The sequence below is a fragment of the Bacillus rossius genome, chromosome 1, assembly GCF_032445375.1.
Source record: "Bacillus rossius redtenbacheri isolate Brsri chromosome 1, Brsri_v3, whole genome shotgun sequence".
Lineage (NCBI taxonomy): Eukaryota > Metazoa > Arthropoda > Insecta > Phasmatodea > Bacillidae > Bacillus > Bacillus rossius.
The window spans coordinates 55045111-55072663 of NC_086330.1; the positions used below are offsets into that span (position 1 = coordinate 55045111).

The following is a 27553-nucleotide window of genomic DNA, read 5'->3' on the forward strand; positions in this document are numbered from 1 at the left end:
AGTAAATATTAAAATTAAAAATTTAACTGATGGATGAAACGTGAGCAAAGCCGAGGAGATGGCCGGTTGTTCCCCGCGAAGGCACCGCGGTTGAAGAGCGGCGAGGGGATAAAGCTGGTCCAGGGGAGGGACAGAGAAACCTGTGTCGCTACGTGTATATATAGCTGCGGGAGAGAGGAGAGGGGAAAGAGAGGAGAAGAGGTCCGCGCAGCGCCGCTCAAGAGAGACCACGAGGCTGCCGACGGCCTTCCTCCACTCGCCGCTCTCCGCGCGCCGAAACACCGCCATGGCTTCCACGACGCGCGCCGCCTGCCGCCGCCTGCAGCAGCTGCTGCTGATGCTGCTTCTGGGTGAGCCTCCCTGCCGCCTCGGGCCTCCGGGGGTTTCCTCCGGGTGCTCCGGTTCCCTCCCCCCTTGCGACCTTGCTCGACCGTCTCGTCGTGCTCCGACTGGAACACAGACGCTCGTTAAATGATCATTCGTGGTTTCTTGGGATAGGTCGTATCCTTTTTAATGACTCCGAATCTTGGACTCGGTTCTTTAAAGAATTCCCGTGAATCTGAATCTACATCCCCAAGAGTCGTAAATAAAATAATGCACAAGAAAAATAACCATAGTTAAATTTTAGTTTTAAAGATACATTTTACCCATCATATTTTTAATTTAAAAATAATATTAAAACTTATATTTATACCTATGTTTAACAAATGTACCTATAGTTTATTTTTGTTTGTCAAAAATATTTATTGGAGGGCTAAACAAACAATGTCACAGCATTGTCGCTGGTGACAGGCAAAACATATATATAAATTAATAAAGAATTCTGTGTTGTAAATGAAACTGAACTGCAATCATTCTGAATTCGACCAGATTTGATAAATCGTGTGATGCTGTTAATGATTTCCGGGGGTAAGGTAACTAGGGCGATGTTAACAAATAATTTTTATAAAACGGTTTTTATCATTAATTTGACCTTTCTCACTAAAACTGTGGTTAAAAGAAACTGAAACTTAAAAAAATATTTTTTTCCGTGTTATTTTACAATATCGTAATCGAGAAATGCCGGTGTTAAGCATTACTGATTATTAATAAAAATCAAAGAATGTAAGACCTACAACATATCATTACTAAGATAATTATTCTTTACCTATATTCTCCTTGCAACATACTAAATTGTAAAAGCTCACAACAAGTCAAGAGAATAATATTTTAAAACTCCCTCGTGACAGTTGATAATCGCTTTTCTCCTAAGTTTTAAAATAAAATAAATTAAAGTTAAATTCTATAAGAAATAGAAAAACGAAAAATGGCCTTAAATAAAATTCATGCTACTGAAAACTGATGTTATTATTTAACTTAAATTTTATTGTGATCCACGTACAGCTTAGAGCCACCACCTCTCAATATGCCAGTTTGATTGTGTGTGGCAGAATGATATCCACGCGTTGGGAAATAACAGACAATTTAAGGCATTTAAACAAAGAAACCATACCTATACAATAAAAAAGTGTTCTTCGTGATTCCAGATAACTAGCTCCCCATAAAAACTACGCCGGACCTGACTTCCTAGTTCCGCGTTTAGTTGGTAACATTCATGTCGAAGCAACGAGAAGAGCGTTTCCCGCGTGGGCTTTAACACATTTTCGAGAGTTTTTTTTTAATAGTCCAAGTAAGTCTTAGGGCGGTATTTAAAGACGTTGTGGTAAGGTAGCGAATAAGCACTGCCTTGTTGGGACACAACCGTAACCTAACTCGAAGGTCGCATTCCAGAACGTGTCCGCAACTAATTCCAGTAAGGAAACAGAAAGTCATCTGTTTCAATGAACGGTGCCCTGCGCGAGGGTAGAAACCGGTTCCACAGAATTCTAACGGACGTTTGGCAACCATCGATACCATTGAAGTTAGTTAACACAGCGCTCATAGATTAACGAATATATGCGTAAAATGTACAAAGAATTTAGGATAAATTGTAATCAGTATTACTCAAGAATTTAAACTAGGGATTTTTAACGGCACCAACAGTTAAACAATCTTTATAGACCTCTGAAAATTACTAAGCATTATAATTTTTTTAAATACACAATGCATATTGAGTCTTCAGGATGTGTGCAAGATAAAATAAACGATACGGCAACGAGGCCACAACGTCGCTCTGTAAACGTGACGTACTCCACCAACATCAACTCTGAGTCCATCATTTGTTTTTCAAATAGCTATGATTAATTTATTTTTAACATTTAATTACTCTCTAAGTTTACATCGTAGTAACAAAAGTCATCCACGTGACACTATTAGTGTTTAAGTAAGTTATCGAAGATATCCACCAATATCATTGTCCTTGGTTTATTTCGTGTGATCGTGGAAACCGAAAACAGGAAGAACGGCTGTTCCGGTATCCAAACCCAGCTTCCTCAGAATTCGACACTTATGCTAAGCCCTGCTCGGAGGCAATTTTTAGTGCGTGATAGAGTGCGAGGTTAATTCAATCATTCATTCACGCGGGTGACTTGTAGATTCGCTCCTTCACGACTCCTTGCTGTAAGATTGCGAAATCTTATGTTCCACTTCCGTAACAAAAAATTAATGAATGAATTAAATTTGGACGTCTCGTTGACTTAGAATTCATTACAGTCAGATAGTCAGAAACTGGATTAAGCAAGACATGACAAAGCTGTGGAATCCATTTTTGTATGTTTGGGAAAAGGTTGGGATTGTAAAAAAAAAGGGGGGGGGGGGGAGTTACTGGCTTACGGCAACGCCGGTTAGGTTTCACTCATGCAAAAAAAAATCTCTGGTTTAAAACCCCTAGGTATCAGCCCAGTTCTTCTGGACATGTATTTTCACCATAAACAATAGAGTTCATTTTTATTTTTAAACCTAGAGGAACAGTAATGATACATTTTCTTAACGAAGCCCGCCTACCATGAGATACATACGGTGGGTGTGCAGAGCTTCAGGAAAAACAACGAACGCGATTTGAAAAGTACTCAATATATCCGCGAGGGGTCTTTTTACGAAAAGCAATTAAGATTTAGCTGAGGGCAAAACAGTAGTTTTATTTTCGGATTAAGTTTTTAAACTGTGTTTTTAGAAATGTGAAAATGGCTAAAAGGCGTGTTTTCAGAGTAATTTTTAGGCATAGAACCACCGATACAGATTGTTGGAGGCACTAAAGTGACTTGTATTAAACCTTTAACTTCATTTCTCCACCATATAATGTTACAATCGCCGCTCAAATTTCATAGTTGTCCTATGCACGATGAGGCGACTGCGCGCCAGTTCAGGGCCTTGTGCTTAGAGGCGATGCCGCTCTAAAAGCACCAGTGAGCATCGCACTTATCATTCCACCTCACTAACACACAGGCATCCTTGAGTAGGTGGGCCCCTTAACTTAAAGTCGCTGCAAGAAATGCAGCACAAACCATAAAAACTTAAAGTGTGTCGTACTCGTACATATTTATCATAGAGTTAATAATTCATTTTCACGTAAAAAAACGTACAATTTTCGAACAAATTTTTGAAATATATTATAAATGAAAGTATTTACAGACAAAATTAATTCAATATAAGTATCAAACGAAATACATCCTAATTTCTACGTCATAGGATTTAATTTATTATTTTTAATCAAAATTATCTTTGTGAATCTATTTTTCACTGATGTAAGGCTAACGGTGAAATTATACTGGCTTTTTTTTCTTTTTTTCTCTCTCTCTCTCTCTTTTTTTTTTTTTTTTTTTTTTTTTTTTACAAAATCGTGACTTTCTTTATGGAAACCTGTGGGTAACCGAAAGTTTCCGTGATTGTATTTTTAAATGTCTAACTGGAAGAAAGTAACTGTTTGCGGTGGCTAGAAAATTGTGGTTTCAGATTTCTGCGAAAGATACGAAGGCCATGTGTCATTATTTTTTTTTCTTTTCATTTTCGTGAGAAATACTAGCATTCTATCAAGATGTCAGAATTCCCTTTGTTTCCAACGTGGTCAAGGCAACTTGCTTGGAAGTTGGAGCAAATGAAAATGCGACAGTTGGCAGGATTGTTGGAACGTGTTTGTCGGGCCCTGCAAGTGACCAGGAATGTTATTTACGTGCATGAACGAGTCCCAAGGACACCAGCGCAGCGTTGGGCGAGTTGGATCTAGATAGGAAAGGAATCCCAGACAGAGGAACAACTTTGTTCTGTTGCCTTCACGCTCCTGCTGTTTCCGAATATAGTAAACGAGGTATCGTTTACCGATGTAACTTTAACCAAAATATGCTTTAACTCTAAGGGTACCTTAGGGGAGAAACTAGACGTCAAAGGGTAACCGAATTCTTTCGACGCTATCAAAACTTTCTGTATTATCAAATAAATACTTTTTTTCAGCAGTGAATTTATTTTCCTTTACGATTTTACACACTCTATTTTCATGTTTAACTTAATCATTTTAAGGTAATAAATGAACATTAAATGTTCAGACACCTGACTGGCTAAATAAAAGATTAAATATGTCAACACAAACTTCTTAAAAACCACATGAATTAATGAAAGGACTCGCTCTTTCACGAAAGGCTGCGTCGGTGCTGCTACAAGAATACTTACGACTGTTCCGGAAGGACAGCAAAAAGGGATGCCGTCCTTTAAGAGGAAGTTTTCAAGGATGCTTTAGGCTCAAAGGTTCTTTAAGGAGGTATCCGGCTGGTTAATGGGATCTAAGTCCCTTTACCTGGCCTTACCCGCGATTGTGCACACTCGCAGCACGCGCCGGAAACCAGTTACCACCGCAGAGTTTGGGAGGGGGTGGGTAATAACGCCTATTCACGAGCAAGCAGCGTGAAATCAAATGCAGAACCACGTTCCACTGGCTGTTGCGTCAGGAAAAAAAGCAAAGCCGGTACATTGCGTAGCGAATAGTAGCGCGGTTTGCAACAGTTCGCCATTTGCCACTGTTCTTGCCCGAGCCTTGAAGCAGGATCTGAATTCAATGAAAATAAGAGCACATTAAATATAATGAATTAACTCAGACTTTTAAATCAAAAAGCAAAGAAATATATATTTAATTTAAAGTCCCTTTTTACGTAAACACACAAAGGGGAAATAATACTGTCACTAAAAGGCAAATTTTCCATGCAACGTTAAAAATTATTTTTATATAAAATAATTGAAAACAGTACATCATCTTTCGGTTTATGTATCTTCAACTTAGCGTTAATTTTTTTGTGGAAAGTTATTTCTTAATTATAGCCTGTGATAGACAAAATACTTTGATTGCAGCAGGGAATTAGATAAACGCAAAAATTTCACAAAACTGCTGATCGTGTCGTTTCAGCTCTCTATGAAAGGCAGGCATTCATAGTCGGATGTGTTGATATAGGGAAGTGTGGTTAATGAGTCGGATAATGTTGGCTTAACAATATTTCATCATTTATTATATATTTTTTACTTTTTAACAATAATTAATATAATAACAATATTCATTATTAGTTTAAGGTATAAAATCTATGCTTTATATTTTATTTTTTGTGGAAAATGGCACCCGTGAACCGGAGCTTTTTAAAGAAAATAGTGATGTATAGGATATTAATTTAAAAAAATTATTGAGCTGCCAAATTGTAATATTTAAGAACTGATAGAATTGTATCAATATATGATATATTTTACTTAGTGACGTTACATTTTAAAACACAATTCGAAAAAAAAATTATGTCGTGCATCAAATACTTGAAATTCTAAAATTTAAAATTAAGTGTTAGTACATATATGACTTCATACAAAAAATTATCTTGATGAAATAAGTTAGGGAAGCTATGAGTTTAAAAGCCATCAATCTTTACGTTATTTTAAAAAAAATCAGTGTTCATTAAATCTCTAACATTTATTTACTAAACAGTAGCAGGTCATTGCCTTGCTTAGTGAATATATTAGTTCGAATTTAAACAATAGGAAATGTGCGATTATAATGGTTCTTCCAAATACGTACTTTCAATTATCCGTCTGTGCTTTACCAAAAAACATACACATAACATTTTATATTTTGAATGCACAAAACCTCATTTCAATAAATATTTATCCATTCATTTCTGCCAATAAATGACGCTAAAATTGATCACGTAGGCTTACTTTGTGAGTTTAAACCAACATATATTTTAAATTGTTTTAAATACCCATTCATACCGAACTGGTAACACTCTGAACTCTACACTCGAGGGGCCAGAAAATGCACTGAAATATTCACGTGGATTTATTGAAATCAATAAACACTTGTTAAGGCTTTATCCCGAGCATTTGACGATTCTGGACATTAGAAATGATCTAGTTAATAAAAAAATATAAAACCGAAAGAAACAAGACGGGGCAAAAATGAATTCACTAACTCACTGAATCTTACCTAAACCCACAAGTATATCAACTTGACAGATGGAGAAAATGATCGAACTTTAAATTATCAACAATATTTTACTCTTATGATTTATTATTGGTTTAAAAGTAAAATAAATCTTCATAAACAAACCTATATTTTATTTAAAGTATATTTTGAGGTATTGCCACATGTTTTTTGCTTCAAAACATATTTATGAATTGATGTAAAATTTTGAGCTTTAAATTTATATTTGTTGCAACATAGATTAAAATTAGTCGTTGATAGTCTATTTTTCATTTGAAGGACCATTTTTATTTATAGCAGATGCTCTCGGAGAGAAAACGGTTTGGTGAATATAGCACATAACATATTTAGTAGTTATATATTTGTTAATTTTTGGGATATAATTGAAATTTTTTGTTAAATATATTATATTAGTTATGTCAATATATTAGTTTTTTTTTGTATTCAACATTTCATTTACATACTTGTTACAATTAGCTGTGGCTGAGTAAAAAAGAGTAAGATTGCCGTCTGTCTACAAAAAAATCCTAGGTGATTGAAATAGTTTGTTAAAAACACAAAGCTTTAAGTTTATGCAACGTAGTACATTTAAATAACATATTTTTACATATTTGTAGCATATTTTACGGAAGAATGATCTCACTGTTTATAAACCTAGATTTCAGGGTAGGAATTGTCAATGTCCGTGTTGACATATAAACGTTTCTGTAAAACCCTTTCTTTCGTGCGTACAAGTGATCGAAGTTCTAACTCCAAGTCAATTTCTCTCTTTTCCTCTTATTTATTTTCACCTTGTTATTCGTTTGCCTTGCAGAAATAGTTGTGTGGAAGGTGACATGCCATTCTCACATCTGTTCAGTTACGAAAAAAAAAACTTTCGTTGTATGATTGCTGCATAAGGATAAGTACACAATTTTTTGAGGTATTTTCTGATCAATTTTCATCACCGAACATCTTACGTAATGGGGAAAATATTTTTACATTGATAAATCCAATATTTTATTTGATCATAAGATAAGTAATGCCAACAAAAATATTAATCACGCCAACAGGTTGTCTATTGAGGTTTAAAAATTCTAATAGAGCCAAGAAGGACCTTTTAAGCTTTCTTAACTGTCACCTTCCCAATTTTATATCCAGCGAACTAATCACCATAAGGTTCGACTATAACTAGCTTTAGTCTTCCTAAAAAAGGAATTTAGATATAAATGGAACTATGGTATCCGTTGAGTAAAGTCCAAAGTAGGTAAATAAGGTTGAAGTGTTTGTTGGATATCTTTTGTTGAATAAAATATTTAAATCAATGAAGGCGAATCCATCATTGAAAAACTTCTTTAAGATTTTATTAGTTTTAATAAATCAATTTTCATTTGTCTGGACACACAAATTGTACCTATTAATATGGAAATATTTTCACTTGTTCCAAATGTTTCTCTGACTTCAATTAAACATACGAAAGGAATAAAGTTTAAATAAATTCACTGGTAGAAAGTTTACTGTAAACCTGAGGGTTGAATGGTACCTAATCAAATTGGCCCTTATTTAATGCAGCTATTCAGAGTTTTTAACTCATTATTACATGGAAATTATATTCAAACGTCCTTAGCATCTAAAGTTTCAAAGGTCGTTTGTTGAATCGCACCCTTTTAAAATGGGGTGATTAATCTAATCAATGAAAAACTTCTGCAATCGCAGCGTCTAGATTTAATTCTAAAATTGTTAATACATAAAGGCAAAGACAATTTTAAAGACATCTGAAAGAAACCAACAAAGAAATGTCATCTTGGGTAAACCATGATAAGTACATAATGTGTTGGAGAGGGTTTAAAATACTATCCCGTAGATGATTTATCGTTTCTGGACTTTACACGCAAAGCTTTAAGTGCTGGAAACGACACATGTGGGAGAAATGAGAAACAGATTGTAAAATATTCGCTTGGCCATAAGTACATGTTACTTACCACAGAGTTTTTTTATTAAATCTTTCAGTAAATTTCATGCTGTAATAACGATTGAGTGGGACATATGTTAAGTCAATTTTAACAAACGAAACCGCTGTTAGTATAGTTTGGCTACAAAAACACTATATAATAGAAATTTAGTACTTTTTTTTTCATAAATTGTATACTACACCTGAAAAAGTCGTATTTCACTTTGTTACTCATACAAAGTTTCCGTTTGCTAGTTATTTTTGGTTTCTAAAAATCAATGCCAAATTCACTTTTTATATTCTTTAAAATTACTCATAGATCAATTGCATTTGATTTTAGAATTAATGAAATTATATTTCTGTTGCATACAAAGTTAAAATCACATTTTAAAAATGAGTGCGTGACCACCACGCACGTTAGAAATGAAACTACACAAATAGAGGAATAGTAAATTTGTAAGATATATAAATATTTGACATAATACATATGTCTTGAAAATAGATCTCTATTAACTGGTGTCCATATCTTCAGTGGAATCTAAGAACAAAATAGTGCTAAAATTTAATACATAAATTCGAGATTCGAGCTTAACTAATTATTTATCAAATGCTACGTCGATGGTTGTTCCGGATCTTTAAGTCTTTACTGTTATATTATAGTTCATTTTCAAATTCACCACTTTGTATTTAATAAGTAAATCAGTGATCTTACTTCTGGCTTAATGAAGGGTCGTTTCCGTCGTAACTGAAATTGCAGCTCTGTAGCGTCGCTTCACTAACGTTTAACGAATAGTGAGGAGTGGGGCGTGCGTTCAATTTTATCCCTCCCCCTCTTCACCATCATCCTCGCCATTACTAAAAGTTAAACTCTTATTTACGCTCTGATGATTCATAGTTAGACCTATCGTGCCTACTGTAAAGAATTTTCACTTCAAAAATATTTCATATAGGCTATACGCAATACATCAATATTTTTAGATTCATTTATGAACGCACTGAAGGGAGACAAATGCCAATTTACAGGAAACGTCTATTCCAGAGACGACTCATTGTGATGTAAGGCAAAGTTGTAAAATGGGTTCTCACGTCTGCCAGGTAGATATTCGGCGATACGGGCAGAAACTGTTGTGTTGCACAACTCTCAGGTCATTTCAGTTAAATACACTCGATTTTTGTCTTCACAGAAACGAAATCGAACGGGCACAGTGTACAAAGATGAATTTTTAGTCGGAATAGAACAGGAAGAAATTGGCCAATTTGAGAATGCTCCTAAAGTTGTGAAAGTGTTAACCAGTTACTAAATCGACTTTGCAATGATGGCAACCAAAAGGTGGACAATCAGTTTAAACATCACCTGTAAGATTACATAACACAAATATTTTAAATGTAATTTAAACATACATAGAATCCAAGTACAATAACTTAAATATTACTAAAAGTATATCTCATACATTTTACTGAAATGTAGGCAATAACAACTCATTGGTACATTGAAAGCTGTCTACTCATCTGGAGTAAAATTCAGTTTTTTTTTTTTTTTGGTTTTAAATAAAGAAGCATTGCTTTGTAACAAGGCGTCTTATGAAATCCGTGTTACTACAGTTATTTCCTTAACAGCATGACATTACTTTGTTCCCAAAACCACCGTTATTTGTGTATTCTCCAAACATTGTTTTAGTAATAAATTATTTCTTACGACACCGTGATTTGTACTACTCACCTTGAATCTAACGTTTTCTGTTATTTAAGACAATTTTATGAATAAAATAAATTCTGACCTGAATCTTACAAAGTTATTTTTTTTTAAATTAAATCAAGTGTATCTCTAAGCTTGGCTAAAATTACATTAATATACTAAGTAATAATTTATGAACCAGCAATTCAAAGCTAAGGTGAATTATACCAAGGAAAAAGTATTAAATGAATTAGCTCAGATTATCTGCAACACCTTGATTATATGTTGATCTTTATTAGTAAATTCAAATTGAGAAACTCGTAGTGATGAAATCCAAATTTGTATCCACAACCACGCTGCCAATGTAGCGACCCGGGAAGGAAATATTGATAGAATTAATAAATAAATAAGGACTTGATGTGTCTTTGATATCAAGGAGATTAGAGACGATGGGTGTTGATGAGACGAGAATGGAATTTTGACGGGATTATTATAAAAATTTGGGGGGGGGGGGGGGGGGGGGGAGTTGTTAAGACTGGGTACACTAATGGAAATTACATCAAATTTACGGATTTTTCACAGAAGACTTTAACTCAAATAAATTAAGGGTTCTTCAGAATTTCAAATACTTAATTGTATCTTCCTAGGAATTATGCCGTATTTCGACTTCCTAGCTGTATACTTCATGTAAACAAAGGTAAAACCACGCATTAACAAAATAAGAATGTTCTTTACACACCCAACCAGTTTTTTAATTTTTTTTTATAATATATATACCAAGAATATTCTTTAGGATTCACGTTAAAAATGAACTCGGTATCAGTATATTTACGAAGAAAGTCGTAAATTTACGATCATCCCTGGATAATTTGTAACCAGCTTTCTTCTTATATTAAAGGTGAAAAGTTTTAACAGTGTGCCACAGGAAAACCCATCGTCTCTAATGACCTCGATATAAGTGACAATGTACACCCTTTATGTCACTCATGGAAATTCCTTGTTCGATCCTGTCGGGATAAAACCTAGATATCGCCTTTTACTGGAGGCAAGGCATCTTACCACTCTACCATCGCTGTACCGAACCGCGTAAGAGTATCGACAAATAAGACAAAGGTCTGTCTTTGCTGGGAATATACAGAAAATATTTCTTGTCTTCTAAACAGTAAAATACTTTATATAAAGCTGGTGCAGCATTTTTATACAATCTTACTAAGTCTGTATGTGGTATTTTATGTCCGGAAATGCGTGCATACCGACTATAAACAAGAAGATGTTGGAACCCAGTATCTAATACTTCAAAATTAATTCAAATTATTCTTGGGGGAGATGAATAATTGAAACTTTATCCTGAGTGTACGGTTCCACACGCAAAGTTTATTTTTCCCTTTTTTGCCATAACTTTTATGTTGAGAATATCTGTGACAGAACAGCAAAAGCAAGAAAGTTATCGAGTTAAAATTGTAGAAAAAGCTCTTGAAAGTAATAAGTGAAAAACGATAAGAAAGAAATCAACAAGTCGTGTGAGACTGAGCCACAAGCTTTTATTTCCACGACTGTGTATATAAAGTGAATATGAATATATATATTATTTAAAGTTTTGATTTGGCGTATTTTTGACAACAAAGACGGATATAAACGACACAGTTAAAATAGTCTGTGAAATGAAATAATTACGGGTTCTGGGAGACACTATCTCTGATCATAAAAAATAAGTAATTTAATACACCATTACAAAACTGAAATCATGATGACGGGACCTTGATTAAAATTATATTTCTTCTGGAAGATAGTCCAGTGCTTTTACGTTATGACACCTTGCTTGGTAGGAAGTGCTGATGTTTCCCAGGCCATATCACTGGGGCACCGAATCGGTACCTGTGCTTTGCTGGACCTAATTTCTTCTTTCCCACATACCATGGTAATCGAAACGAATTGTTACACACGCATATGCTGAGGACCTACGAAAACCCAAGAACTGCGCTCAACTTAAAGTGTTAACTTATTTGTAGTATACCTAAAATCTGTTAAGGGAAAATTAGCGTGTTTATTTAATTTTTGGATGAGAAACTTTAGATAGTGGACCACCAAAGCACTATGTACAGTATATAGTATATAAAATATATGTCCATTGTCACGTGAAATACATATATAGGGTAACCTCTTAAGGTTCAGCAACTGCACAGGTAATGCGAAAAAAAATCATAATAACCAGTTCATTTCGTTACTGTGTTTGTAGGGGTGATAAAACATATCATACTGTTGTCGATATCGCCTTTATCGCCCCCTGGGTTCTGGGTACTCTACCGGGCCCTACATTCCATCGTACGTATGTAAACGACCACCGAGCCATGGGTATACCCTGAATGTAACTTTTTACTGACATTTATTAGTTAGAATTTTTACATGTTTAATTTTTAATACATTTTTGGGACAAATTGTAAACGTTGCAAATTCTACTAATCCAGGCAAAAAATGGTCTAAGTCAAGTTTTGTCGTGTAAAATGTTTTGCTATTGGGATAAGAACACTATGACTCATTCCACTAAAACCCAAGGTTATGCCGTACTAATTGTTTTCTTCCTACTTTACTAAGACCACATGAACAAGCTCTTCCTCTATGCAGAATGTTAACTTGAAAGAAATTATTATAAATTATTTTGAATTTATTATTTTTTTCTTTTTCACATGATTTTAAACAAATTCATAATATAACCGAATTTAATTATTCATTAGATTTTTCCCCTATCTAACAAACCTTATATTACTGAAAGTATGAAATCATGAGGTATACGATTTCGAATTAATCGTTTGTAGCCTTCGTCTTAAAACAGTTTTATTTTTTGTACTTATATTATTCATAAATCAATAAAATTTAGGTTTTCCCAAAACCAACGTGACCTGAGTTTTTCAGGGTTATGTTAAAACATTATATGGTATAGGCCTGCTAAAATTAACGAGTCTCAAGATTAAGGCTGTATACTTAATGTTGATTCCAAAACTGTGTACCACACGATTTCATGCTTTCAGTAAATGGTTACGTCTGACAAACAAATATGACTCCAAGTTCATGAAATCCATTTAAATAAGAACTTCTTCAGAAACAATAATATATTTTTATACTATGAATTTACTTAAAGTCACATGTGAAAATCGGAAATATTACAAGCAAAATAATTTTTGAGGACTGCCCCTTATACTTATGTTCCCTAGCGGCCTAGAATGCACACCCCGGGACTGGAACCCGGAACCCTTCGCAGCGAAAGCCAATGCTAACAAGAAGCATTGCAGTCGTGGGGCGGCGGTCCAGGCGAGTGCCCGGTGACGTCACGGCTGCCGTGTGGATGTTTGTGAAGGGGGGGAGGAGGGGTCCACTCTCGCCCCGGCCGACCCAGATTCAAAGGTCACCTGCGGGGGGGGGGGGGGGCAAGGGGTGGGGGGCATCGACCGACCGGCGGGACACCTCCCTGTTACGCAACGAGTCCCGTTATCCCTCCGGTCCATGCACGTTTGCGCGACCAACGAAGGGGGGGGGGGGGGGGAAATAAGAAACCCCCACCTCTTCGTCACGTCACACGGCGCCGAGCAACTTATTTCACGTTGTCTTAGGCAACCAGCTTCATAAAAAAAAAACGTAAAAATGTTAAGTAGTTTTCCTGTGACACGTCTATGACGTACTGTTTCTGAATCATGAAAATTAGTTTCAAAAGCCCTCTCTGCTAAATTACGAAAGTACTACCGAAAATATTTTAAATACTTTAGTAAACTAAGTTTATATAGATTAAATTTTTTATTATATTTAAAATGTAAGACCCTACTAGTTTATAACGCATAAAATATTTTAACCATTATTTATAAAAAACAATAGTTGTGCTCATTTCATATTCCAGGTGATTTTTGAATAGTTCAATTTGAGTATGACATCTTAAATACTAAAAATAATTTCTCGAATTTTCCAGTCTCATGTTACAATGCCAGAGCATATAGTTACTGCTACCATAACTGCCTAGTCACTCGTAACGTTATTTTTATTAGAAGGTCGTCTTTGCAGCAAGGTTATCAAGTCACATTCTTCAAAGTCGTTCTATATTTTTTTTTTTCGTCCTTCAAATGACGCTAAGTGAAACACTCATGCGCTACAGAAACACATTCCAACACGATCATTCAATATGATAACCTTATATTTGCTAAAATTTAGTAACTTAATGTGACGACATGTATGATTTAAAGACCTAAAATTGCAGCTAGTTTTTTCATGTCTTCGTTATTTAAATATAAAATACGGACAATTATATTGTAAAATACATTTTTTGGTTTTACGTTCAGGATGATATCTTTATGGAACAAAAAATTTGGTTAATAATTGTTATCATATCTTCTGTATACTTTGATATATTATAATAAAATTAAGACTTAATTAATCCTAAATTAATTTTTTTTTTAAATTAAATGTAAAGGCATCAGCAAATATGAATTAAAGAGTTTCGTACAGAAAAAGCCAAAAATTAACTTCTCAGCATTATATTTTTAACATCGTTAAATTTTCTATCAAGAAATTATTTTTTATTTATATTAATTCAAAAATCACAGGCAGAAGCATCAATATTATTTTTAATATTTATTGGTGATGAACAATTAGGTTTATTTTGGACTCTTCGCCGTAAATAATACAGATTCTCGTTAAAGAACCAATATCGTCAGTGCAGTTCTTACGTCTTGTATAAGTCCACACTTGTTTTTAAGTTTGTAGTCTAAAGCGTCGCTCAGGGACACTAGAAAGTGTGGAAAAAGAAAGGCGTTTCTTGTTCCACACGAAAATACGTAAAAACGAGATAGAGAGAGCTTTCACCAGTGCGAGCCAGGAGAGAAAACTCTTGGAGCCTTCGGTCCGTACCCGCTATCGTGATCTGGATTAGTAAACCGCGTGTCCCCGGCCGCCAGATGGCAGCGCTGTCGCCTGCTGACTGTCGCTGAAAGTGGAGCAGAGTGGAACGAGAGTCATGCACAGCTCTTTCCAGCTCAACGTGAAGCGATGTGGAGCGATATGCAAACAAGTCATTATTTTCAAACTCTTCCCTGAAAATATAACCAGTAAGGACCCACAAACAATCGAGTGATTTTATTGTATCCGGCTAGACAGGACACAGTTGTAAAGAACTAGTCAAAAATTCTTTTTTATTTTATTTAATTGGCTGATGACCTATTTTACCTTCCTTCCGGGTTGCAAATGGTTTATTACTAGAGACCGAAAATATTCGTGTCACGCTAAAATTCAAATCATTATATCTTTGTGCTGCTCCTGCCGTTGGTTCACCGTTAATATTGAGGACTGTGCGCCAATTAGATACCATAAATCCAGGAGGTATCAAATCACAAGCTACCCAGTTGAGATGCCTCACAAGCCAGCAGCCAATGGAAAGGAGACGTTTTCCCGGGTGTGCAGAGAATCCTGTAGTCTATATGGAAGACCACTGAAAACGCGAATTTTTCCAGTCTTTATTTATTAAAAAAATTCAGGTATTTTCTTAATGTTTTATTTTGTCCTCCAGGGCGTGCCACACGTGACTATGAGTATGAAAATGAAATACAATTAAGACGCATAATGGTGTACATTTTAGCCTCTTGCCAAACAACTATACGAATTTTGCGGGCCCCTAGTTATTAGACGGTTTAAAAACAGCAAAGAACATAATGAGAAAAAAATATTAATTTGAAGAAAGTAATTGTACATAGTAAAACTAACAGGATAAAAAGGCCGAGAATCACATTCCTATTAGGTGAAACACCAATTTAATTCGGTTCAAGTCAGTCCCACCATTTAAATCATGGTATCGTCGGGCGTGAAGCAAATAGTCTGTGCCATACTAGGTCAAATGTTTCGTTCGCATTGAGGAAATAGCTTAAACCACACTGCTTTTTGGTCGGGACGTTGTTAACGACAAAAATTCTAATTAAATCTTATAAACCTTCACCGGGTGTGCCGTAAACTTTGGGGTCAGAAGTAGGGATGGCCCTAACAACTAGATTTAGGACTGTTTTAAAATTAAAATAAACAAAACAATAAATAAAATTTAAGGTATTTCAGAATAAACTTAGGGTTAAGAACAGTAGTAAGTTTAGAGTGTAATAAGTGTTGGTGTGTTAATTTCGAGTAGAAGTTTAGGCTAGCTCATAAGTGTAGTGATGTGACAGACGTGATGGTGCCTGTGGACAAGGAAGACAAAGAGCGGCCACGCGCGGACGGTCTGTGTTGCAGTGTCGGCCGCCAGGGCGCAGTACAAGTGCCCCGAGAAGACGGGCTACTTCCCGGACCCGGTGCAGTGCGACCTGTACTACAAGTGCTCGCAGGGCGTGCCCGAGGAGAAGCTGTGTCCCGACGGGCTGGTGTTCGACGACACCAACCCCAACGTGGGCCGCTGCGACATCCCCGCCAACATCGACTGCGACGACCGCACGGAGCTACGTGAGTCACCTTACCCCTCCCCCCTTCTCTGTGCACAGAGTCCTCCTTGGCGTCACCGAGGAGGCAGAGGGTTGCCGTGAATGCCAAGAGGCTATGCATTCACAAGCCCGTTGGAACGTGTCTCGGATAACTGTAACTGGCAACAGCCCCGACACCTCAGACGACAGTCACCTTCTCCCTCAGGAGTCAGGCCCACTTAGTGAGACGTCACAAAAGTATGAGGAAAATAAAGCTGTTATCCCTAAATATTTCAATGATATAATTCTGCGACAGTGACAAAATTTGCGGTGGTTGTAGAACTTCATTCAATTAAACATAATCTGGATGCTCAGGATTCAATGTTAAATAATTCACACCCATTCTGTATATCTGTACCATGGAGGCCTAAGACACTATGCCACATAAACCATTCTTTTCATGATAGCAGTTTGCAGAATTTTAAATAGTACCTCATTAATTTACTCAACTATTTTCTACCCAAAAATACTTTAATTTTTGACATATCCTTGATCTTTGTAATGTATGCCACTAGGAAGAACGTGACACGGTGGTCAAGTTTATAGTTATAAGAGCAGTTAACCCAAAAGTGGACATATTGGTCTTATGCCTCTGAGGAACGGAAATAGTTTTTTTTTTCAATAACCCGTCGAGATGTAATTGCTTAATACAAAAAAACGCGAATTAATTTTGCTATGGGCTAAAACTTAAATACTTATACCATTGTGCAGAGTATGCTATTTTCTCAAAGTTCGTGTGGAACAATCTTGGCCAGTGACAAGCACTCAAACATAGAAATGCCGAATCAGAGACTAACGGGTGCAGAGTTTTCACAAGTAACCATCCGACGAGACCGCTGAGACTTGCTCGGGTGTCTAGCAGACCACGAAGTTCTTCCCAAATGTCATTGAACACGCGAATTTTTCCCAGAAACTGCAGAGAATTAAAAAAAAAAACCTGCAAAAGCTCCATTATTTTTATCGTTTCTTCTATTGGTCCGCCATCCAGCGGTTTTCAACTACCGCAACCACAAAGTCCTTCCTCAGTCTGTTTTGGGATTTCGCTCACAGTAATAATTGAAGCAGGAATTTTTGCGGGCAGGGCCCAAGGGCGATTTGTTTTCCCTAACTGGCTCGCACAGTCGTGACTTAAGGAACGGTCAAAGCTGATTAAACAGCAAAGTTAAACTGGTTGCACTGCATGCCGCAGAGAGAGCTCAGCAACGGCGTGTTGACGGACGTGTGTCTCTGCGTGTGTCTGCAGAGGACCCGAAGCCGAGCGAGGGCTGCCCGCGCGCCAACGGCTACTTCCGGCACCCGGACCCGCAGTCGTGCGACAAGTTCGTGAACTGCGTGGACGGCGTGCCGCAGGAGCACCCGTGCCCGCCCAGCCTCGTGTACGACGACTCGCGCAGCACGTGCGCCTGGCCGGCCGAGAGCCACCGCAAGGACTGCGTGCAGGGCAAGAAGGGTGAGTCGTCGAGCCCGCAGCAACAAGCCCCTAGGCCCGGGCCCGGTGGATCTCGGTGCACGGGGCAGATGTTGCTAGGCCATTGGCGTTCCCGCAGCAACAAGCCCCTAGGCCCGGGCCCGGTGGATCTCGGTGCACGGGGCAGATGTTGCTAGGCCATTGGCGTGCCCGCAGCAACAAGCCCCTAGGCCCGGGCCCGGTGGATCTCGGTGCACCGGGCAGATGTTGCTAGGCCATTGGCGTGCCCGCAGCAACAAGCCCCTAGGCCCGGGCCCGGTGGATCTCGGTGCACGGGGCAGATGTTGCTAGGCCATTGGCGTGCCCGCAGCAACAAGCCCCTAGGCCCGGGCCCGGTGGATCTCGGTGCACGGGGCAGATGTTGCTAGGCCATTGGCGTGCCCAGACATTTCCATTAGGGAGGGGGGGGGGGGCTGCTAAACTTTTAAATCAGAAGCTGAATTTAGAATGTTAAATAGCCTAAATACATTCACTCATCGCCGTGTTTATATTTTTGTGCAGTATCAACGAGATATGTTTACTAGTTAATATTTATATCCGTATGATTTTAACAATATTGAAAATATGTTTTTTTTTTCCATAGACAATGTTTAAAGGGTACTTACACATTTTTCCCCTTCGAATTTTCCAATAGCTTGGTCCAGATCTACCTTGAAATGAACTTATTTTTAGTGAATGCAAACACAGCAATTCAGACAACAGAACTTTAAAAAATCTCTTAAAATATTTATTTTTGCTTGGCCATTTTAAGGGACCTCGTGTTTTAAATAAACTAAGGCAGCTGTATTTCCAGAACGATAAAATGTTTAAAAATATTGTTAATTAGCACGCTGCAACACTGAAAAACAGTTTGAGTGTCACAGTGCCAGGAATATACGAATATTAACGAACGCATTAGAGAAAATGCCGATCTGAGTGATTACATTAGGGGGGTCCATGGCCCACCTGGCCCCCCCTGTAGGCACGCCTATGTGCTAGGCGTGGATACAGATCTACTATTGAACAAGACTCCTTTCCCGCGCCCTGTACCCTCGCATCCGTTCACTCGCACTTTTTGGCGCCTCTTTTGACTGTTTATTCCCACGTTACCTTATCTACAATACGACACAGCAAATCTATTATTCTAGGGGCTTGAATGATAATTCTAGTAGAGTACACATCCTTTTGAATTTATATTTAATTGTAAATTCGGTTTCTCAAGTGCTATTAAGAGGCTTCCAAATAGAGTCTGTGTAGTTTTAACTGACGTTATCAGCAGCCACAAAGTCATTACGCAAAATCAAATTGTGGGCTTTCACGTAAATAATTTTGCATAATAAAAACATGTATTTTGGCTATGCACCTATGCACTTGAAGCGACCACATTACAATTTTATTTTGGAAAATTTGTAGAAAATTGACGTGCACAAATTATTAAAGTGTAGTTAAAACGCACGTAAAAAATTATTTAAAATTTTTAAACCATTTCTCAGTGCCTCACTCCAGGTATTCAGATAAATTTTAAAAAAAATTATTTAATGTAGGTTTTTGGACATACGACATTGCAGTTTTCTATTGTTTGTCATGGAAAGATTCCGAAAATCGAAAATAAATAAAAATACAAACATAAAAAATCACAGAAAACAAGAATGAATCAGCTGATGTCGAACAAACGGAACCAAGGATGAAATTAAACAAGTATTATGGACAAAACAACGACGACAGTACTGTCCGATATCAGTTGATTCAGTCTTATTTTGTGTAAATTTTTTATCTTTGAATTGTTATTTATTTTTTATCTTCGGAATTTTTCCATGACAAACAGTACAAAACTGCAATGGCGTATGTCGAAAAAAACTACATTAAATCACAATTCCCAATTGCATGAATCATTTAAAAAACGAAACAAACATAATGTTTTTTGTTGGTTAGGACGTAAAGAGAAAGTCAATTAAATCTGGGCTCACGTTTCAATAATACATATTGTTTCAGAAGTGTTTTATAATGTATTATATGGTACAAAAAGTTGTGTTCATGTAATTTTTTTTATTCGCATTTGATTTTAATAACATAACTTTAAAATAAGTGTTGTATAATCAATGTGGAGTAATTGCACAAGTGTCAGAAACATATCATTTTAAAATGCTGATGCACTGTTAATTTAGTTGCTTTGTGCCATAATAGGTATTTTAGAGTCCTCAGCTATCATTCATTCCCTTCTTTTCCGAATTGGTATTAGTTCCAAAGAACTCTGTTGGCACACCGTAAGTCAATACCGGGGCCCTCGCGTAAGGACATGGTGTAAAGCATCTAAATATTTTGTATCGAATAGTTTTCTTTCGATATCGATAAAATTTAACTCTATAATTTTAATTGATATTTTTTAGTCATATGAGACATTTTTGGGAATGTATCGTGTCAATTAATCAGATATAAATGATATATAAATTATATATATAATGACTTTTAACTTAACCAAAATCTAACTACATAAGTCCATTCCACCGATTTCCATTTCCATTTATTTATTTACAATAATAATTGAGAGAGTGAGAGAGACAGAGAGAGAAAAAATGTTTACGAAGCTGCGTTCTCTTACATTTGTCGCGTTCTTTTATTTGGTTAAGTTCTAACAAACGACTAGTTTGTAATTTATTATTTAAAGTACCTGCATCGTCCAGACTTTGCGCAGATTAAAAAAGTTTCATTTAGTAGGTTGGGGGAATATATTTTAAAACCTCAGGTAGACAGTCCTTAAAATCGACACCATAGCTAGCGCTACTATAGCTGGCTAGTTATTTTGTCAATTCGTAGAGAGTAAATATTTATAATTAAATGAAAATTAAAATGTTTATGGCGAAAATAAAGGTATATTAGTAAAAATAAATTTTTATTTAATAATTTTGTTAAATGTGGGTATCTTACGGTAATATACCACCACGTGATCGCTTCTAAAATAGCTGAGGAAAATTAAATTAGCGGATATAATATAGCCCATAATTTAAAAAAGGACTGTTTCTATAACGAACCAAAAACTCTTCAGCGTTCTGAAATTGTATCGATCATCCTGGCAATAATTAAGTCTTTAGGCGTTTATTCTTATTATTAACACTCGACAACTCGAGTCAGAGAGTTATTTAGTGCCTCCGTTCGAACTTAATAAAAACCGGTTAACAATCGGAGGCACTAAATAACTCTCTTTCTCGAGTAGTCGAGTGTTAATAATAATAATAATAATAATAATAATAATTAAAAAAACCTATAGACTTGATTATTGCCAGGATGTTCGATACAATTTCAGAACGCTGAAAGAGTATTTTGTTCGTTATAGAAACAGTTCTTTTTTAAATTATGGGCCATATTATATCCGCCAATTTAATTTTCCTCAACTATTTTAGAAGCGATCATGTGGTGATATATTTTTCGAGCTTAATAAAAAACCCTGGTAACAATCGGTTTGTTCGATGAATTCTGTCGTCACGCACTTTAGATCAAGTTTACTTCATTTGTGTATTCACGGATGGTAGTTTAGTCGGTGACTGGGCGCGGGTACAGTTGCCAGTGTTCCGGACCACCGGGCGGCTGGTTGACGGCCCGTCTGGGGGTTTGTCCGCAGACTCGCTGGAGGACGGCTTCTCGTGCCCCGACGGCGAGGTGATCGGGCCCAACGGCCGCGCGCTGCCGCACCCCACCTTCCCGCACCCGGACGACTGCCAGAAGTTCTACATCTGCCGCAACGGCGTGATGCCGCAGAAGGGCAGCTGCCCGGACGGCCTCGTCTACAACGAGGAGTCCTTCAAGTGCGACGAGCCGGAGAACGTGCCCGGATGGTGAGCGAGCCTCGACTCTGCGTGGGTGGCCACCGACCCCTTGGCACACTAGGTCATTGTCTTACACCGGGAGGTCGTACGGCGCCTAGGGCACCTGTTCGAAAATGACCTCTCTCAGCAAAGATGTTTCACTTCAACAAAGATTTTAGAAAGGGCATAAGACACAAAATTCAAAATTTCATCAAAAGTTTTCCATAAAGGGAAAAAAGAAATTAACAGTTTTTCGTTTAGAGTTAAACTTTCTGATCTATAAGCCTTTTTAAAATAATTATAAGCATAGTTATTCGTAAAACGCCTAAGGCGCCCAATCATAAATTATGGATATAAAAAAACACTTTTCATTTAAATATTACGGCGTGTTCCAAATATTTATAACTGTGTTTCAAATGTCACTCTGATGTTACACTTACATTTTTTTTATTTCATACACATCTCTATGGAGTAGGCTAATATTTGTGCTTCGTGTACGCTTGTCTCCAAGGTGTACATATCTCTTTGGCGTTACATAGTCAGCGAGTCAGTGATGAGCGTAACTATTTATAGGATTTACTTTCCCCGCGGTTCAACTGACAGACTTTTTGAGTGGCTTAACTTAAAAAAAAAAGGAAATATATATAATACTTTTCCATTATTAGCTGCCAAAATTGCATTAATTTTTAGCATTATGGTGCAGTATGGACAAGGAAAATTGAATGGAATAGAATATAAAACTGGTATTGTTTTTAGGTTTAAAGTCAATTTACTGGCTGCTATATGATATATTAAAAAATTTCCTTTAGAAAAAAATATATTTAATTTTACCTGAATTTTAATATTATAAGGATTTTTATGTTTCTAAGAGGCTGAATTAAAGTAAATAAATTTTTCTGAAAGAATTTTAACCATACCCCGCATCAGCCACTAGCATTGCATTAAAACCCCATTTTTTAAAAATATTTTTATCCAATTTAGTTCTTCTTTTTCATACTGCGCAAAAAATTTAAAAATACAACTTTGGCAGCTAATTAAGCAAAAAGTATGCAATATATATAAATGACATTGTGTTGAAATACAGCCACTCAGAAAGTCTACCAGTTTAACTGTGTTGAACGTAAAAACAATATAATGATATTGAATGGGACATACACCCTTAATGAAAATAAAATAAATAATTTTGTAATCTCAACAAATTACTTCTTCTTGTCTCAATCACCTGCAAGTGCGGCGTTAACAACTGAACTCCTGGTGTTCTGGCACAGTATTTATTTTGGGGTCATTCACGGACCAGTTGTGATTGGTCCCCGTAGGTTATTGATGATTGGCTGACGGTCCGACCAATTGGGACGAGACTACTTTCTATGTGCAGCAACATTCCTTGACTGTGGCTAGTTCTTGTAATTGTTACCGTTCACGATCTAGACTTAAAGTCTCAACAAAGCTTAAAAACTATTCGGTTTCAATACGAAATTATATGTTGAGGCCCCCACATACGATCAGTCCAGCTGCCAGTTTGGACTGAATTGAGGCTCTCTGCACACACGATCAGTCCAGAAGCTCAGTTCGAACCGAACAGTCCGAACTGACAGTTTGGACTGAACTGAAGCCTCCCCCACATACGATCAGTCTTTGGCTGTTGATGCTGTTGAATGAATCTTTTCATTGTAGAATATGTAAGAAATTTTGAATTTTGAAATTTCAGTTAAATTTTTAGTTAAAAAAAGGAAAAGAAAACCAAAGTAACCAAATATTATAAACAAATATGTATGTCACGGCACTCAGCTGATGGACGGATTATTTGGACGGATAGTTTGGATTGGTGAGACGCTGTTCCCACACACGACAGTCCGGACTGAGGGTTCTCGAAACCACAGTGAAGGGAATCCATAAGTTCGCCAGTCCATCAGTTCCGACTGATCAGTCCATCATCCTTGCTCACACCCGGCAGTTCCGACTGTTTAGTTCCTATTGTGATAAGTCAAAATGACAGTCCGGACTGATAGTCTATGGTGGGCTTTATGGTCCTTTATATACATATATATATTTACAGGGGCTATTCTGAAGCTACTTAACTATCGAAGCGTATTGTTTTATCATCACTTTTTTTCCCCGACAGTGACCAGAATGGCTGGGTGGGCAGGTCAATCGCTTCCCACCGATGCTATCCGGTTTCGAATTGCAATGAGATCACAGACCAGATCTAAGCAGTTGGAAAACGTAATTTTAGAAGCCTTAAGTTGGTAGGTTTTATCTGAGCACTAACATTTCCCCCACCAACGCATTTCGCCAATGCTTCATTCTTATGTATTTCGATGATTCTTATATCACGATATCAACGAGACGCTAAGCCAATAATACATTCATCCATCCGTTCATTCATTCGTTCTGGGATTTATCTAGTCTATTGAACCAACAATGCATACTTTTTTATAATCATAATATTTATTGATTTATTCATGTGTGGTGTAAAAAAATAAGTAGCCAAACAGCAATGCGTAACTAACCAAGTACAAAGTTTCAAAACTAGCTTAGATGCGTTTTGAGAACGAAATTATTATATCATGTGTAAACAATTTTAACCTTTTTTGGTCTCTTAATAATTATTAATATTGCCAGAAAATTTAATTTCTTTTATTTTAAAAATCCATATAGGGTTATTTTTAAATATTTTGGAACGAGTTAAAATAATAGTTTCAACAACCTAGCGAAATTTATGGTGCAATATGTAGCGTTTGCTCCAACTCCTCGTCAGTTTTTTTGACGCTATTTGTTTTTCTCCCTGGTTTATCTCTTGCTCATCATAAATGATTTGGCCAGGTTTTGGCATCAACTTAATGTATAAAACTACCGTTATATGAACTTAGTTAATTTTTTAATCTTTAGTGTTAACAATGTCCTAAAAATGGTTAAGGTGTGTAATTAAATTGATTCAGTAATTAAAAAACTACTATTCGTTACCTTGTAAAAAAACACATATTTTTTAAATGGAATAATATACTGAGGGTGCCATTATTCGTCAAATGGTAACAGAACCCAGTTTTTTTGTTTGGAAAATACGCATTGCATGTCATTGGCAATCTTTACTGGAGTCCTGTAAGGTGCATACAAGTAAAAAAAAGTCACTTATGTGCGTTCTTTTGTTGAATATTCGGGTGTGTTCAACATTTTCGAGTTAACACTTAATACAGAGAATATATGTCGCATAAAGTGCGTTGCTAACCAGATGGTTCTTGTGTAAACATCCCTTGAAGCTATAGATCGCATTTAACATGGCCAACATACCGTAAAAGAAGGAACAATGGTAAAGGAAAAATCGGATTCGTGTTGAAAATGACCGGATCCCGAAATCCGTACCACTGTTTTCCAGAAATCACTTTAGGTGACTCTGATAGTTCCTTACACAATGAGCATGGCCGAATTCTTCCTCATCATTATAGAGGCCTGTGTGTATATTCCTGACTTCTTCTTGACTTCTGAATTTAAGTCGCTACCACAACAATTATGGCATGTCCAAAGATTCGAAATTTTTGATGTGTAACATCATAGCACTCGGTATACGGCATTTGGTAGGAGTAATTTCGTGAATGGAACTGAAGTCACATGGAACGAAAATCTGTAACAACCACGGTGCTGTAATATGTGGCAAAAGCCGAATGTAAACGTTATAATATTAATTGTCTAGTGATTTTTTTAAAAAAAGGGGCGGTATTTTAATAAATATTCATTGTCGAAAATCAGATCAAAGCCTTGGTTTAGTATTTTTTCAAGCGAATATATTTATCACGATCGGCATTATTTTAAAATATTGGACGTTAAATTTCATGTCGGAGTTTCGTTTTATAAGTGTATTTGCAACATGAGAACTCATGAATTTTCTTGTCACCGAGTTTAGGTGTTATACATCTCTGGCGAGTACTGAAAGACTACCACACATCTTTTTTTTTCTCGCCATCATCTTGAACGAACACTATCTCCTCCGACTAGGACGACTCATTCTGGTTGGGCGGACACTATTCCAATTTCGGCAGCCCACGTGGTGAATAGCCACATATGATTACTCGCATCAGAACATCATGACTTCTCACGTTCTTTGAAATGTTCTTGTAATGGATAAGATTGATTTAAGATTTTTTTTGTACATATACCATTGCTGGTTAAACTGTTTACATTGTCTGTGTTTTTAACCATTGTCACGGCTGATTTTGGCTTGTTTTAGGGCCTATGTATGTTTTCATATTAAGCTTCTTTTTTCAGTTATTGAGTTTACTTATGGCTTATATTTTAACCTTCAATTGAATGGCGTATGTGCAAATAAACATCTTAAACAATGCCTTCAGACGCTAAAAGCCCTTGAACATGGTTGCAAAAAGGCATGCCGAAAGGTCGGATACTACGTTAGTCATCTCCGCGAATGTGGCCTCAACCCATAAACCAATAAGTATTTGGAAACTCTGTCTACGAAAAACTACGATCAATAAAAAAATTAAAATGTTTGTTTGTTGTTCGTTCAAAATCTTAAATCAAAGAATGTTCTTCACTGACTGCTTTGAAATTTTGACCCAACGTTGCATTAAAATACGCGCATGTCTTTATATACCTATGTCACACCTGTGACAGGCAAAAAGAGAGATAAATATAGATAAATAAACACAATTTTTTAAAAATATTTTCAATGCCATAGAAAGACATATACAGAGGTATAGTGAGATATATTGCTATATTGTTATATTGAGTAGAGATAATACAGAGAGATTAGAGGGAGATATAGAAATATTTAGATGTAAAGAGATAAAGAGTAAGGTAGATAAATAAGTAGAGATATAGAGATATAATAAGATAGAGGGATATACAAAGAGAGATAGTTAATTAGAGAGAGATTCTTTGTATATGTGAACATACTTCAAAAAAATTACTAAAAATAAATTGATTGAGGCATTGCAATGTATGCCGGGCATAAACTAGTACAAAATAATATGAAAACTAAACTGTACACAAAGTAAAGTGTGTGTTTGTGTGTGTTTTGCAGTGAGAAATGGTACGAGGGCGACAAAGGCAAGAGGAAGTAGAGGAGGCATCCGCCAGCCGGGCGAAAAGTACCTGTGCCAACGACATTCCTCAGGCGTCTCGCGGTGTGTGCAGACCCACTCCTCCTCGACTCTACATGGCAGGACTCCAACACACTGTGCGGTGCTTGCGGGGTGTACAAGCGTGGCTCAAGAAACGTGAACACCTTCGCAGTGATGGACGTTAACTTGTGCAGTGGCGTTCGTGTTCCCGAAGAGAGACATTCCCCAAAAATTGCATGCAATATGTCAGTCAATATTTGTACCTTTACGCTACCGACCCACTAGTCCATATGTCATTCCAATTTTCCAGAACCCATCCAAACATAAATGATGTCATCAACACATAATATCAATAAAAATGTACAAATCTTTTTAATCTTTTATTTCAACCTTTCTAATGTCGCTCCAAATAAATACGATTAGGACATTTCAATCCCAGCACCAAAAATCATAGTCAAATGTAGGCTCTAAAGGAATCTTAACCAAGGTGTTAGCTTATTTGTTATACTTAAAATTCTAGACCAACAGCTAGTAGGGTGGTTTTTCATCAATGTTACATAACAGAAGTTTCAGTTAAAGCCTACATCCCAAAACAGAAAGAATCATTTGGTCTTTAAGTGTCATATCCGTGAAGTGGTTTACTCTTTTGAGATGACGATGATATTCTGAGTTCATATGTTTGACTTCTACCAAATAGGGACACTATGAGAAACTGGTAAGAAATACGTGAGACAAGTGATTGCAACGAAGCTAGTAGTGTGGAGTGTACCTACGTTTTTAAATGGTCAA

General features: G+C 36.7%; 1 protein-coding gene across 1 annotated transcript; it reads left to right on the plus strand.

The window, feature by feature from the left end:
- On the plus strand, positions 1–27135 carry LOC134536286 (protein obstructor-E-like). The gene is made up of 5 exons (XM_063376036.1): positions 1–350; positions 16222–16428; positions 17689–17895; positions 21509–21722; positions 26725–27135. The coding sequence occupies exons 1-5, from the start codon at positions 287–289 to the stop codon at positions 26762–26764; spliced, it is 732 nt and encodes a 243-aa protein (XP_063232106.1). The 5' UTR covers positions 1–286; the 3' UTR covers positions 26765–27135.
- The last annotated feature ends 418 nt before the right edge of the window (positions 27136–27553 follow it).